At 45.6% G+C, this 15,080-nt stretch overlaps 2 protein-coding genes across 2 annotated transcripts in view; both read right to left on the reverse strand.

Annotated features, from left to right (window-relative positions):
• UBA2 (ubiquitin like modifier activating enzyme 2) overlaps window positions 1-1,508 on the reverse strand; it is a 42,188-nt gene extending 40,680 nt beyond the window's left edge. Inside the window, exon 1 of the mRNA XM_032249098.1 lies at window positions 1,303-1,508. Coding sequence (XP_032104989.1) covers window positions 1,303-1,440 — 138 coding nt within the window. The 5' untranslated portion in view covers window positions 1,441-1,508. The remainder of the gene's footprint in view (window positions 1-1,302) is intronic.
• Window positions 1,509-4,441: 2,933 nt separating this feature from the next.
• Window positions 4,442-15,080, reverse strand: part of PDCD2L (programmed cell death 2 like) — a 23,832-nt gene continuing 13,193 nt past the window's right edge. The window contains exons 6-7 of the mRNA XM_032249099.1: window positions 9,646-9,794; window positions 4,442-4,620 (exon numbers count right to left, since the gene is read on the reverse strand). Coding sequence (XP_032104990.1) covers window positions 4,490-4,620; window positions 9,646-9,794 — 280 coding nt within the window. The 3' untranslated portion in view covers window positions 4,442-4,489. The remainder of the gene's footprint in view (window positions 4,621-9,645; window positions 9,795-15,080) is intronic.

Here is a 15,080-nt window from a genome sequence, read left to right on the forward strand (position 1 = left end):
TTTCTTCGTTTTTTTTTTTTTGAGACAGGGTCTCACTGTGTTGCCCAGGCTGAAGTGAAGTGGTGCAAAGACAGTTCACTGCAGCCTCGACCTCCCAGGCTCAAGCAATCCTCCAGGCACAGCTTCCTGGGTAGCTGGGACCACAGGTGCATGCCACCATACCCAGCTCTTTTTTTTTTTTTTTTTTTGGTAGAGACGGGGTTTCCCTATGTTCCCCTAGTTGTGGTTCTTTTTCTTGAATGATACCTGGCAAACATTTACTGAATTTTTGCTGCCTCCTTTAATTCGTCTTCACCCATACACAATTTCCTTTACTATTAACCTGAGAACTGTGAAAGGAAACTTTTACACATGGTTAAAAAAAGTGTCATGTTTTAAATGTGATCTAATTTATGCTTAAATATATAATATATAAAGGGAAGAAACAATGATTCAGTAGGCCAGCTCTACTTTTTTGTTCATTCCATGTTTCCACTGGCCCTTAAAACACTTTCAACTCACACCCAAGGGCCAGGTAGCATCTCCAATCTCTAAATAAAGTTTGCATTAGTAGGAACAACTTGATGCAAAATAACACTGGCTTCTTGTCAGTGTACACCAATGCAAAGGGCACAATCCTAAAGTCTTTAATGAAACAAGCGAGTGTACCATCTACTGCGAGAGCAATGACAGTCACGCAGCCTGCGGGAGCCTTGCCACTCGCTCCGTGACCCAGGGTAAGTTACTCAACCCCACTGCGTCTCCCTTTCCTCATCTGTTAAAAATAAAGCACAGTGGAAACAGCGTTTGCAGTCCTCGGGTGATGTGAAGATGGAGCGCGTTCTGTGTGTACACCAGCTCGCGACCAGTGCTCGGGACGCGTTGGTCGCTATCACCACCACCCTCCGCCCTGGGTCGTTACTTCAGAGCTAGGAGGGCGACCTCCAAATTAAAGTTACAATATCCGCGAGGGACTCGGTCCTCTTCCGTATCCCCTAGCAGCTGGGGATTTGTTTTGAAGCGAGGATACAAGGCGGCTTCACGCCCTAGAAGCGCCACACATTGGCGCTGCCGGGGAGGCGGGGGCACGCGGCCTCCTCGGCGTCCGAAGCCGGCCCAGCGAGCAGAGGCCCGCCCCGTCCCCAAAGAACAGTCCCCTCCCGCGAGGGGCCACACAACCCGGGCCTTTCAGCTTGCCCCCGCCCCGCAACTTCGGTCCTGGGCTAGGGGCCCCAAGCCTCAGAGCCACGAGAGTTCCAGAACCCCCGAACCCCGGCCCCCGCACCACAGCCCGCCATTCAACCGCGCGCGCCCGGGCCTCACCAGGTCGATGTGGGAGAAGCCGGTGAGCACGAGGTTCTTGAGGAGCTCGCAGCCAATGCCGCCCGCGCCCACCACCAGCACTCGGCCCCCGGCCACCGCCTCAGCCAGCTCCCGGGGCAGGCCCCGCGACAGTGCCATGGCGGGACAACCACGAGCGCGGCAGAGGCGGAGGCGGGAGAACCGAGCCTCGGCCGGAAGCGGGTGGGGGAAGGGCAGCCTGGCTTCCGCTCCTGCGCACTGTGGCCTCCAGCAGTCACAGGCGGGGTCCGGAGGGCCAGACCCGGCAGTGCCGAATGCTCCAGGCGCGGGCCTGATCTTCAAAAACCTGGCGACCTCCCACTGAGGCCGGCTGTGTTATTCCTGCACCAGCACAGGCTTGCCATCAGGCCGAAAAAGTCCAAGGATCGCCTTCTAACCTGGGGTTTCAACTCCCAGCAAAGACTTCTGTACTGGTTAGAAAACTGATACTCCTATACATAAAGAGCTCTTACAAATTAACAAGGGTCACCCCCCAAAAAATATAGGCAAAGGATGTGAACAGGAAACTCACAAATAATTGGATAATATGATCAATAAGCCTATCAAAATATAAACCATGCAAGAATCGTTTGAACCCTGGAAGTGGAGGTTAGAGTGAGCCAAGATCGCGCGACTGCTTTCCAGCCTGGGCAAAAGATCTACACTCTATCTCAAAAAAAATAAAAATAAAAATAAAAAATGTAAACCACCAGGCGCAGTGGCTCACGCCTGTAATCCCAACACTTTGAGGCGCCGAGGCAGGAGGATCATGAGGTCAGGGGTTCGAGACCTGCCTGACCAACATGGTGAAACCCCATCTCTACTACAAATACAAAAATTAGCTGGGCGTGGTGGCATGCGTCTGTAATCCCAGCTACTTAGGAGGCTGAGCCAGGAGAATGGCTTGAACCCGGGAGGCTGAGGTTGCAGTGAGCCAAGATGTGCCACAGCACTACAGCCTGGGCAACAGAGCGAGACTCCGTCTCAAAAAAAATTGTAAACCATTCACAATGGTATTAAGATTTTCACCAGGCAGGTGCAGTGGCTCACGCCTGTAGTTCCAATGGTAGGCTAAGGCGGGCAGATGACGACGTCAGGAGTTCCAAGACCAGCCTGACCAGCATGGTGAAACACCATCTCTACTAAAAATACAAAAATTAGCTGGGCGTGGTGGAGCGTGCCTGTACTCTCACTTACTCAGGAGGCTAAGGCAGGAGAATTGTTTGAACCCAGCAGGCAGAGGTTGCAGTGAGCCAAGATCGCACCACTGCACTCCAGCCTGGGCAACAGAGGGAGACCATCTCAAAAAAAAAAAAAAAAAAAAAAAAAAGCAGCCAGGTGTGGTGGCACAAGCCTTTAGTCCCAACTACTCAGGAGGGTGAGGCAGGAGAATTGCTTGAACCCAGGAGGTGGGGTTTGCACCACTGCACTCCACCTACTAAACTGGTAGAAGGAAAAAATAAATAACGCTTAAGGGATTGAGAAGCAACCACTCCCACACTCCAGGTAAGAATTCCAAAGCAAAACTTCTCTAGAGGGCCTGGTGGCTGGCACTTGCAGTCCCAAGCTACTCAGGAGGCTAAGGCAGGAGGATCATGTGAGCCTGGAAGGTCGAGGCTGCAGTGAGCTATGACCTCAATACTGCACTCCAGCCTGAGAGGGAGAGCAAGACCCTGTCTTGGCAAAAAACAAAACAAAACCTAAAATTGTGCACAACTTTTGACTTATTCATTCCAATTCTAGGAAACTGTCCTGTAGCAGTTATCACTGATTAAAAATATATATATTAGCTAGAGGGATGGTTATCATGGGAATAAAAATTAGAAAAAACAAGTGGTTAAAAATTGTATAAAGCTTTTGATGTATATTTTAAAAATGCTTTACAGCAATTATAAATTATGTTGTGGGAAAAATATTAATGGGGAAATCCTCCAAATACAATGTTAAATGCAAAAGAGAAAACCCCACCCCATGATCACCTGGACGTCATTATCCTCATCTACACAGGCAGAACATGTCTGAACATGGCTGGGAATGTTTTTATACTGCTGTTATGGGGCTGAAGAAGGGAAAGGGTTGATAATGTTAAAAGTAAATAAAGAAAGGAGAGACTGGGGCCAGGCGTGGCGGCTCACACCTGTAATCCAGGCACTTTGGAGGCCAAGGCGGGTGGATCACCTGAGGTTGGGAGTTCAAGACCAGCCTGACCAACATGGTGAAACCCCGTCTTTAAAAAATAAAAAGAAGGCCGGGCGCGGTGGCTCATGCCTGTAATCCCAGCACTTTGGGAGGCCGAGGCGGGTGGATCACAAGGTCAAGAGATCGAGACCATCCTATCCTGGTCAACATGGTGAAACCCCGTCTCTACTAAAACTACAAAAAATTAGCTGGGCATGGTGGCGCATGCCTGTAATCCCAGCTACTCAGGAGGCTGGGGCAGGAGAATTGCCTGAACCCAGGAGGCGGAGGTTGCAGTGAGCCGAGATCGCGCCATTGCTCTCCAGCCTGGGTAACAAGAGTGAAACTCTGTCTCAAAATAAATAAATAAATAAATAAATAAATAAATAAAAAATAGAAAAAGAAAGGGGAGACTGGAAGGCAGCTGGATAAAGGGACAGTCACTAGAAAGGAATAAAGACTCCTTCTTGGGATGCTGCAGAAGCAGAGGTGGGAGTGGGTAAGGGCGGTGACCTGAGCTGATGAACATGGGTAGGTCTAAACAGCCAGGGTCACAGAGCCGGAACCTCCAGCAGCTAGAGCAGGTTCAGTGACTTGATGAGGTGCCAGGAATAGCATAGGGAGCACTGGAGTGCAGGTGTCAGAGGGGTAAACAAGAAGCTGACCACTGCTCTTGGCTCTTTCCCTGCTCTTCCACCCAGCTAGAATGCCGACCGGGATGGCTGTGCAGGTAACACCAGCCCTCTGGACTAGAGAGGCGCTACCTTCCTAGCTGCCACTGTGACAACTGGCCCTGGACATGGAAGAGTAGACCAACCCATAGTTAGGAGGTCCTGGCCCAGCCCCAGCCCCAGCCCCAGCACCAGCACCCAAAGGCAAAAAGGCAACTCAGGAAAACAGAGGTTAATAACTTGTGAGTTAAATAAGGCACATACGCCACATATTTGGACATAAAAATTTGTTTTAATTTACATTAATAAAAGGAAATGCTCTACTTAAACAATAATTCATCTGGGTCTTCTTGTATAATACAAAATTCTTCGATGGGGGTCTGATGATTTGGGGGCCAGCAACTCTTCTCACATGTATAAACTAGAATTGTTCCGAATTCCACAGAAAGACCTGAAAAATACAACATATTCAGGCTTCTAGCAAAAAGAGTTATGAGACTGATGTTACTAAAAGGAGTGACTTTACCTTATAAACTGAAAAAATAATTAGGTAAAGCAAAAAAGTGCTTACTGCTTTCAGCTGTAACAAAATCACAGTCTATCCTGTAATACGTGAACACTGATAACAAAAAGCAGAGTTAAAGTGGCAGAAAAATATGCTTTAAAAATAAACAAACATTTCAACATGTCTTCATTACAACTGTCTAGACTGTCTGATGCTGAAAATCTATATTAAAATATATCACATAGCTTTTGACTACGTGCAGTGGCTCACGCCTGTGATCCTAGCACTTTGGGAGGCCAGTGGGGGGGGGACAGCTTGAACCCAGCCTAGGCAACATAGTGAGACCCCTGTCTCTACATAAAAAAAAAAAAAAAAAAAAAAAAAAAAAAAAAAAAAAAAAGTAGTTAAAAACAAAAAAGAATACATATATAAAAATATATATATAGCCTGGGCAACATAGTGAGACTTTACTAAGCAAAAACAAAACTTCACCAGGCGTAGTGGTGTGCACCTGTAGTCCCAGCTACTCAGGAGGCTAATGCAGGAGGACCGCTTGAGCCCAGGAGATCAAGGCTGCAATAAGGTATGATCGCACCACTGTACTCTGGCCAGGGTGACATAGTGAGGCCCTATCTAAAAAAAAAAAAAAGAAAAGAAAAGAGAAATATATATATCATGGAACATACTACTGCCAAAAAAGGATAAGGATTCAGGCAAAAAAATATAAAATAAATCGTAAGAGTTTATAGAAAACGTTCAATGAGCGGGGCGCGGTGGCTCAAGCCTGTAATCCCAGCACTTTGGGAGGCCGAGGCGGGTGGATCACGAGGTCAAGAGATCGAGACCATCCTGGTCAACATGGTGAAACCCCGTCTCTACTAAAACTACAAAAAATTAGCTGGGCATGGTGGCGCGTGCCTGTAGTCCCAGCTACTCAGGAGGCTGAGGCAGGAGAATTGCCTGAACCCAGGGGGCGGAGGTTGCGGTGAGCCGAGATCGCGCCATTGCACTCCAGCCTGGGCAACAAGAGCGAAACTCTGTCTCAAAAAAAAAAAAAAAAAAAAAAAAAAAAAAGAAAATGTTCAATGAATAAAGCCATATAAAATGATACCAAGAAAACATAAGCAATAATTCCTGATATTAGAATAGAAATGCAAGAATCAAGAGGATGACATAGACAATGACTTGCAGCAGCAAAGGAGAAATACATTGTTTAAAAATGTGTGCATTGGCTGGGCACAACACAGAGGCTCATACCTGTAATCCCAGCACTTTGGGAGGCCAAGGCTGGCAGATCACCTGAGGTCAGGAGTTCAAGACCAGCCTGGACAATATGGTGAAACCCTGTCTCTATTAAAAATACAAAAAATTAGCTGGGCATGGTGGCAGGCACCTATAGTCCCAGCTGCTTAGGAGGCTGAGACAGGACAAGCGCTTCAACCTGGGAGGCAGAGATTGCATTGAGAAGAGATCATGCCACTGCATTCCAGCCTGAGCAAGAGCATGACTCTGTCTCAACAAACAAAAAATGGAGGAAGGTATACGACCTTCCTCTAGGAACATTCGACTGGTAAGGGAAAAGCACCTCAAGTGAGCAGTGAGCTTGAGTACAACTCCAATAACTGCGCTGTACATGTGGCCTCTCCCAAGAGCTGGCAGGCCACTAAGCACGTGGACAGCCCACCCTAAGGGAAGAAACAAGCGAAGTAACACAAGACTCAGGAGTATAAAACTCCAAGTCAAAGGTCAAATGGTCACTTGAAGCTCTCAAGCTGCCTATTTGACCATCTTCCAAGTGTACTTTACTTTCTTTCACTCCTGCTCTAAAACTTTCTAAGAAGTTTTCACTCCTGCTCTACAATTTGCTTTGGTCTCTCCTCTGCCTTATGTGCCGCGGTCAAATTCTTTCTTCTTAGTGGGCAAGAACTGAGGTTGCTGCAGACCCCTACAGATTTGCCGCTGCTAACAGTATTGTGGCAGAAATGTCAGTTACAAGGAAGGGGAAAAATCAGGCCACCTTCAGACCCTTACAAAGCTACATTCCATCCAAAACACATTTCTCTGTGAGTGAAAAATCTGAGTCTAGAATGCCCATAAGCCCTTCCAGAAAAATATACTTCCCAGTGAGACAGAACCACTGGGAGATGACAGGAGACACCAGGGCAAAAGGGTGGCAGGGCTTTCACTGTCAGAAGACAACACAGGGGTTTACAAGGTCTGAAAAGAGAAAGCAGGATTTAAAAATTTTATGCATGGGTTGCCCCTAAAACGTGAAAGCACATGACCATGCACAGTCTGAAGCAAGACACCTCTGAGCCCTCCTTAAGGCTATTACTTGATAAAATCCAGATATTGCAAAAAGAATCAAAATAATTCAGGAATAAAAAAGCTCATTGTAAGAGTGGTGATGAACACTGAATCCATTTGTACACAGAACTAAGGCTATCCAAACAGCTGTGATAATTACGATCAGAGCACACAGACTTGTACATCTTGATAATGTAAAAATGAGGCTGGGCACAGTGGCTCATGCCTGTAATCCCAGCACTTTGGGAGGCCGAGGCAGGTCAATCACCTGAGGTCAGGAGTTCGAGACCAGCCTGACCAACATGGCGAAACCCCATCTCTACTAAAAATATAAAAATTAACCGTGCGTGGTGGTAGGTGCCTGTAATCCCACCTAGTTGGGAGGCTGTGGTGGGAGAATCGCTTGAACCTGGAAGGCAGAGGCTGCAGTGAGCCTAATCACACCACTGCACTCCAGCCTGGAAGATGGAGCAAGACTCTGCCTCAAAAAAAAAAGAAAAAAAAACTATATTGGCCAGGCATGGTGGCTCATGCCTGTAATCCCAGCACTTTGAGAGGCCGAGGTAGGCAGATCACTTGAGGTCAGGAGTTTGAGACCAGCCTGGCCAACATGGCAAAATGCTGTCGCTATTAAACATACAAAATTAGCAGGGCATGGTGGCGGGGGCCTATAATCCCAGCTACTCAGAGGCTAAGGTAGGATCACTTGAACTAAGGAGATGGAGGTTGCAGTGAGCCAAGACAGTGCCAATGCACTCTAGCCTGAGTGACAGGGTGAGGCTCCATCTCAAAAAAAAAAAAAAAAGATACTGTTGCTGGATGCGGTGGCTCATGGCTGTAATCCCAGCATTTTGGGAGGCCAAGGCAGGTGGATTACCTGAGGTCAGGAGTTTGAGACCAGCCTGGCCAACACACTGAAACCCTTCTCTACTAAAAATACAAAAATTTAGCTGGATGTGGTGGTGAGCACCTGTAATGCCAGCTACTCAGGAAGCTGAGGCAGGAGAATCACTTTAACCTGGGAAGGAGTGGTTGCAGTCAGCCAAGATCGTGCCATTGGCTCCAACCTGGGCCAAACTCTGTCTCAAAAAAAAAAAAAAAAAACAAAACTGAAATATTTCAAGGTAGGAGTAGGGTATAAATTTCCTTATCTACTATGGTAAGGAGCCAGATGCATACTATCTAAAACTGAAACAAAAGAATGTAATTTTCTGTTAATAAAAGAAGCAACTTTAAAGAACCCTATCACCAGTCCAGCAACTGCTTCACTTACACTTAACATTCCTCTGTTAATTTGTACAAAAACTTATTCTAAGACTTTTAATTACCATGTTAGTGAATTTTTCTATTTTAGGAGAATTATTTTCTTCTAGCCATCCATACAGTCATCTAATTTGCTATCTGTCTTTATGTCAAAAATGATGATGGGAATAATAGTTATTAGCATTGATAATAGTATAATTTCTGGCCAGGCACGGTTCATGCTCGTAATCACTTTGGGAGGGCAAGATGGGAAGATCGCATGACTCCAGGAGTTTGAGACCAGCCTGGCCAACATGGCAAAACCCTGTCTCTACAAAAAATACAAAAATTCCAGGATGGCCAACATGGTGAAACCCCATCACTACTAAAAATGTAACAACTAGCTGGGTGTGTTGGCAGGCATCTGTAATCCCAGCTACTTGGGAGGCTGAGACAGGAGAATTGCTAGAACCTGGGAGGTAGAGGTTGCAGTGAGCTGAGAACGTGCCACTGAACTCCAGCCTGGGTGAGAGGGAGAGACTTCAGCTCAAAAAAAAAACAAACAAAAAAACCCCCAAAATTTGCAGTCCAATCAGTTTTGTTTTGTTTTTTGAGACAGAGTCTTACTGTGTTGCCAGGCAGTACAGTGGCTCGATCTTGTCTCACTGCAATCTCTGCATCCCAGGTTCAAGCAATACCCCCGCCTCAACCTCCCAAGTAGTTGGGACAATGGGCACATGTCACCATGCCAGGCTAATTTTTTGGTGAGACACGGTTTCACCATGTTGGCCAGTTAGTTTGGTCTCGATCTCCTGACCTCATGATCCGCCTACCTCGGCCTCCCAAAGTGCTGGGATTATAGGTGTGAGCCACTGCACCCAGCCTAAATTTCTTTTTTTTTTTTTTTTTTTATTGAGACGGAGTTTCACTCTTGTTACCCAGGCTGGAGTGCAATGGCACGATCTCGGCTCACCGCAACCTCCGCCTCCTGGGTTCAGGCAATTCTCCTGCCTCAGCCTCCTGAGTAGCTGGGACTACAGGCACGTGCCACCATGCCCAGCTAATTTTTTGTATTTTTAGTAGAGACGGGGTTTCACCATGTTGACCAGGATGGTCTCGATCTCTTGATCTCGTGATCTACCCGCATCGGCCTCCCAAAGTGCTGGGATTACAGGCTTCAGCCACCGCGCCCGGCCATCTAAATTTCTTAAAATAATTTTTTCACTCCCAAATTTTCTATAATTTGCTGACATTTTATAAGTAAACAAAAAGTTTTTCATTTATTTAAAAATAATGCCACAGAAAAGAAATAAAAAAAAAAGAGAAAAAATAAAAAAAAGAAAGAAAAAAAGAAACTAAAAAAAATAAAAATAAAAATAATGCCAGAAATCCACAAACTCAAACTAATAAAGGGCTTCTCACCTAAATTAGCACTCTTGAGCATGCTGACCAGCGCTGGCATAAGCTGAAACTCAAATATCCTTTGGCCTCCACACTGGCTGCAGGCGGGGAGCTCGGTGACTTCTGATGTAGGGCAGGTCAAAAACAGTGGCTCTCCACTCCACGAATACCTGGGACAAGGAAACAAAGAACCCCGAATCAGAGCCACACAAGTTACAATCCAGCATCTAAGGCTATGCTTTGCAACCTTTCTTTGTTTCTTGCAGAAATCCTGCAGAGGCCCAAAAACCTAGCATCATGGCAGTAAAGCATAGCAAGAGACCTGAAAATCTTGTCAGTGTTGGATTCAAAGTCTCAAAGGCACTAAAGCCACTGTTCAACTGAATCTAGCTAAACTTGCAACAAAGTCCACACCCAGCTCAACTGCAGATTAAATGGAATCAGCCCTCCACATTACTGGCCTTACAGAGGAAGGGGCATTCTTAGAACAGAAGTCCCCACCCCCAGGCCATGGACCAGTACTGGTCTGTACCCTGTTACGAACAGGGCCACACAGCAGAAGGTGAGCAATGGGCCAGTGAGCATTACCACCTGATCTCTGCCTCCTGTCACATCAGCAGCATTAGATTCTCATAGGAGCGTAAACCCTAACGTGAACTGCACATGCGAGGGATCTCATTATGAGAATCTAGTGTCTGATGATCTGAGGTGAACAGTTTCATCATAAACCATCCCACACATCCCCCACATTGGTCTGTGAAAACACTGCCTTCCACAAAACCAGTCCCTGGTGCCAAAAAGGTTGGGGACTGCTGCCTTGGAAAAAACATTCACTTCAGTTTTTAGGATTTTTTTTTTTTTTAGATAGGGCCTTTTTCTGTTGCCCAGGCTGGAGTGCAGTGGCACAATCATAGCTCATAGCAGCCTTGATCCCCTGAGCTCAAGCAATCCTCCTACCTCAGCTGCCTGCATAGCTGGCACCACAGATGTGCATCACCATACCCAGCTAGGTTTTTAAAAAAATTTTGTAGAGACAGGGTCTTGCTATATTGCCCAGGCTGGTATCAAACTCTTGGCCACAAGTGATCCTCCCAGCTCAGCCTCCTAAAGTGCTGTGATTATAGGTATGAGGCACCATATCCAGCTCATTTCAATATTATTTACTGTTCTTCAATATATAATTTATGGTAAATAATTTTAAAAGTTATAAACATGCAAAGAAGCAGGAAAATTTAATCCATAAAGAAAGTTAAGCTGGGTACAATGGCTCATGCCTGTAATCCCAGCACTTTGGGAGGCTGAGGTGGGCAGATCACAAGGTCAGCTCGAGATCAGGCTGGCCAACATGGTGAAACCCCGTCTGTAATAAACATACAAAATTAGCCAGGCATGGTAGTGCGAGTCTATAATCCCAGCTACTTGGGAGGCTGGGGCAGAATTGCTTGAACCAGGGAGGCAGAGGTTACAGTGAGCAGAGATTGCGCCATTGCACTCCAGCCTGGGCAACAAGAGTAGGATTCTGTCTCAAAAAAATAAAATAATAATAATAAGGCTGGGAGTGATGGCTCATGCCTGTAATCCCAGCACTTTAGGAGGGCGAGGCGGGTGGATCACAAAGTCAGGAGCTCAAGACCAGCCTGGCCAAGAAACCCCATCTCTACTAAAAATAGAAGAATTAGCTGGCCATGGTGGCAGGCACCTATAATATCAGCTACTCAGGAGGATGAGGCAGGAGAATCGCTTGAACCCAGGCGGCAAAGGTTGCAGTGAACCAAGATCATGCCACTGTACTCCAGCCTGGGCGACAGAGTGAGACTCTGTCTCAAAAAAAAAAAAAAAGAATTAATTCAAGGAGACCCACGGACAAGATGATAAATTTATCAGACAAAAACTTTAAAATACCAATAATAAATATGTGAAAGAACCTAGTAGAAAAAGTAAACAGGTATAAACAGATGAAAAATTTAGCACAGAAATGGAAACAAAAAACCAAAAAGGATCAAAACAGAAATGCTAGAAATGAAAAATGCTGTATAAGAAATAAAGAACTTCATTCAAAAATTAACAGCAGATGGCTGGGCACAGGGGCTCTTGCCTGTAAGTAATCCCAGCACTTCGGGAGGCCAAGGCTGGAGAACTGCTTGAGCCCAGGAGTTTGAGACCAGCCTGGGCAACATGGTGAGATCTCACCTCTATTTTATAATAAAGGAAAAAGAAAAAGTTAACAGCAGGATGGACAACACAATTTTTTTAAATCTGTGAATTTCAAAAAAGGTAAATACAAATTATCTAAAATTTTTAAAAAAAGGGGAAAAAGAACATTTAAGAACTATGGAATAATTTCAAACAGTCTGACATACAAATAAGTGGACTCCTAGAGCAAGGAAAGAGAATAAATATTTCAAATAATAATAGCCAAATGTTTGCAAAATTAATGAAAAGACATCCCACAAATCCAAAAAGCTCAGAAAATCTCAAGCAGGATAAATGAACACACACGCAAGCATGTAATAGTCAAACTCTTGAAAGCCAAAAAAAAAAGAGACACTTTACAAACAAAAGAGCAAGCATTACAACTAATTTTTTTCTTTCTTTTTTTGTTTTGAGGTGGAGTTTCATTCTTGTCGCCCAGGCTGGAGTGCAATGGCATGATCTCTGCTCACTGCAACCTCCGCCTCCTGGGTCCAAGTAATTCTCCAGCCTCAGCCTTCCCAGTAGCTGGGACTACAGGCATGCACCACCACGCCCGGCTAATTTTTGTATTTTTAGTAAAGATGGGGTTTCACATGTTGGTCAGGTTGGCCTTGAACTCCTGACCTAAAGTGATCCACCTGCTTCGGCCTCCCAAAGTTCTCAGATTACAGGCATGAGCCTGAATTACAAGTAATTTCTCTCTCTCTTTTTTTTTTTTTTTTTTTTTTTTTGAAATGGAGTCTCGATCTCTCACCCAAGCTGGAGTACAATGGTGCAATCTCAGCTTACTGCAACCTCCACCTCCTGGGTTCAAGCGATTCTCCTGCCTCTGCCTCCCAAGTAGTTGGGATTACAGGCATGTACTACCACATTGGCTAATTTTTGTATTTTTAGTAGAGATGGAGTTTCACCATGTTGGTCAGGCTGGTCTCAAACTCCTGACCTCATGATCCCAAAGTGCTGGAATTACCCATGAGCCACCGCGCCAGGCTACAAGTAATTTCTAATAGAAATAAGAAAGGCGAGGCTGGTCCGAAGGTAGTGAATTATCTCAATTGATTGTTCACAGTCAGTTACAGATCGAACTCCTTATTCTACCCTTTCCCCCCTCCTCACTACTGCACTTGAATAGTCTTAAACAAACAAACAAAAAAGATAAAAAAAAAAAAAAAAAAAGAAATAAGAAAGGCGAGAATAAATGGAATAAAGTCTTTTCAGTGCTGAAAGGAAAAAAAATAAAATGTTTGATATTCAATGAAAACTTTCATTCAAAATAAATATTAAATATTTAGACAGACAAAAACCTGAGAAACTCCAGCAAGCCTGCATTGCAAAAAGTATACAAAGAAGTTCTTCAAGACTGAAGAGAAAGGGCAGAAACAACTGCATGAAGAAATGCACAACATCAAAAGGGTAAATAGGTAGAGAATTATTTTTAAAGACAGATTTATTTATTTGTTTGTTTGTTTGTTTGTTTGACGGGGTCTTGCTCTGTTGCCAGGCTGGAGTGCAGTGGCGCAATCTCAGCTAACTGCAACCTCTGCCTCCCGGGTTCAAGCGAGAATCTCCCGCCTCAGCCTCCCGAGTAGCTGGGATTACAGGCATGTGCCACCATGCCTGGCTAATTTTTGTATTTTTAGTAGAGACAGGGTTTCTCCATGTTGGTCAGGCTGGTCTCCAACTCCTGACGTCAGGTGATCTGCCTGCCTCGGCCTCCCAAAGTGCTGGGATTATAGGTGTGAGACACCACGCCCAGCAAAATAAATTTTTTTTTTTTTTTTTTTTTTGAGACAGAGTTTCGCTCTTGTTATCCAGGCTGGAGTGCAATGGCGCGATCTCGGCTCACCGCAACCTCCGCCTCCTGGGTTCAGGCAATTCTCCTGCCTCAGCCTCCTGAGTAGCTGGGATTACAGGCACGCGCCACCATGCCCAGCTAATTTTTTGTATTTTTAGTAGAGACGGGGTTTCACCATGTTGACCAGGATGGTCTCGATCTCTTGACCTCATGATCCACCCGCCTCGGCCTCCCAAAGTGCTGGGATTACAGGCGTGAGCCACCGCGCCCGGCCAATAAATTTTTTTTATAAGGTCTCACTCTGTTGCCCAGTTGCCTAGGCTGGAGTGCAGTGGTGCAATCAGACCTCACTGCAGACTCAACGTCCCGGGCTCAAATGATCCTCCTGTCTCACCCTCCTGAGTATCTGGGACCTCAGGTGTGTGCCTGCAAAAAAAAAAAAAAAAAAAAAGTCGGCAGGGCGGTGGCTCACACCTGTAATCCCAGCACTTTGGGAGGCTGAGGTAGGTGAATCACCTGAGGTCAAAAGTTTGAGATCAGCCTGGCCAACATGGTGAAATCCCATCTCTACTAAAACTACAAAAATTAGCCGGGCGTGGTTGCAGGTGCCTGTAATTCCAGCTGCAAGGGAGGCTGAGGCTGCAGAATCACCTATACCTGTAAGACAGAGGTTGCAGTGAGCCGAGACTGCTCCACTGCATTCCAGCCTGAGTGCCAGAGCCAGAGTCTGTCTCAAAATAATAATAATAATAATACAAAAATTAGCCAGACATAGTCGTGCATGCCTGTGGTCCCAGCTACTTTGGAGGGTGTGGCAGAAGGATCACTTGAGCTCAGGAGTGTGAGGCTGCAGTGAGCCATGACTGTACCACTGCACTCTAGCCTGGGCAACAGAACAAGACTCGATCTCTTTAAAAAAAAAAAAAAAAAAAAAGCAACATAAAGAGTTAAAAATAAAAGACAAGAAAAGGAACAAAATAGTAAACTAAAATTACTCAAGTCACTGACAAGCAGATTAAATAAAAGGAATAGAGACACATAAAGCCCCATCAAATGGAAAGTCAGGTGTGGTGACAGATGCCTATAACCCTGAGTCCAGGAGTTCAAGACCAGCCTACGTAAAATAGTGAGATCGCCATCTCTTAATATGTTTAAAAAAAAAATAAAAATTGGCCGGGCGCGGTCGCTCACGCCTGTAATCCCAGCACTTTGGGAGGCCGAGGCGGGTGGATCACGAGGTCAAGAGATCGAGACCATCCTGGTCAACATGGTGAAACCCCGTCTCTACTAAAAATACAAAAAATTAGCTGGGCATGGTGGCGCGTGCCTGTAATCCCAGCTACTCAGGAGGCTGAGGCAGGAGAATTGCCTGAACCCAGGAGGCGGAGGTTGCGGTGAGCCGAGATCGCGCCATTGCACTCCAGCCTGGGTAACAAGAGCGAAACTCCGTCTCAAAAAAAAAAAAAAA

The sequence above is a fragment of the Sapajus apella genome, unplaced genomic scaffold (assembly GCF_009761245.1).
Source record: "Sapajus apella isolate SASKATOON/1434 unplaced genomic scaffold, GSC_monkey_1.0 scaffold68, whole genome shotgun sequence".
In the NCBI taxonomy this organism is placed as follows: domain Eukaryota; kingdom Metazoa; phylum Chordata; class Mammalia; order Primates; family Cebidae; genus Sapajus; species Sapajus apella.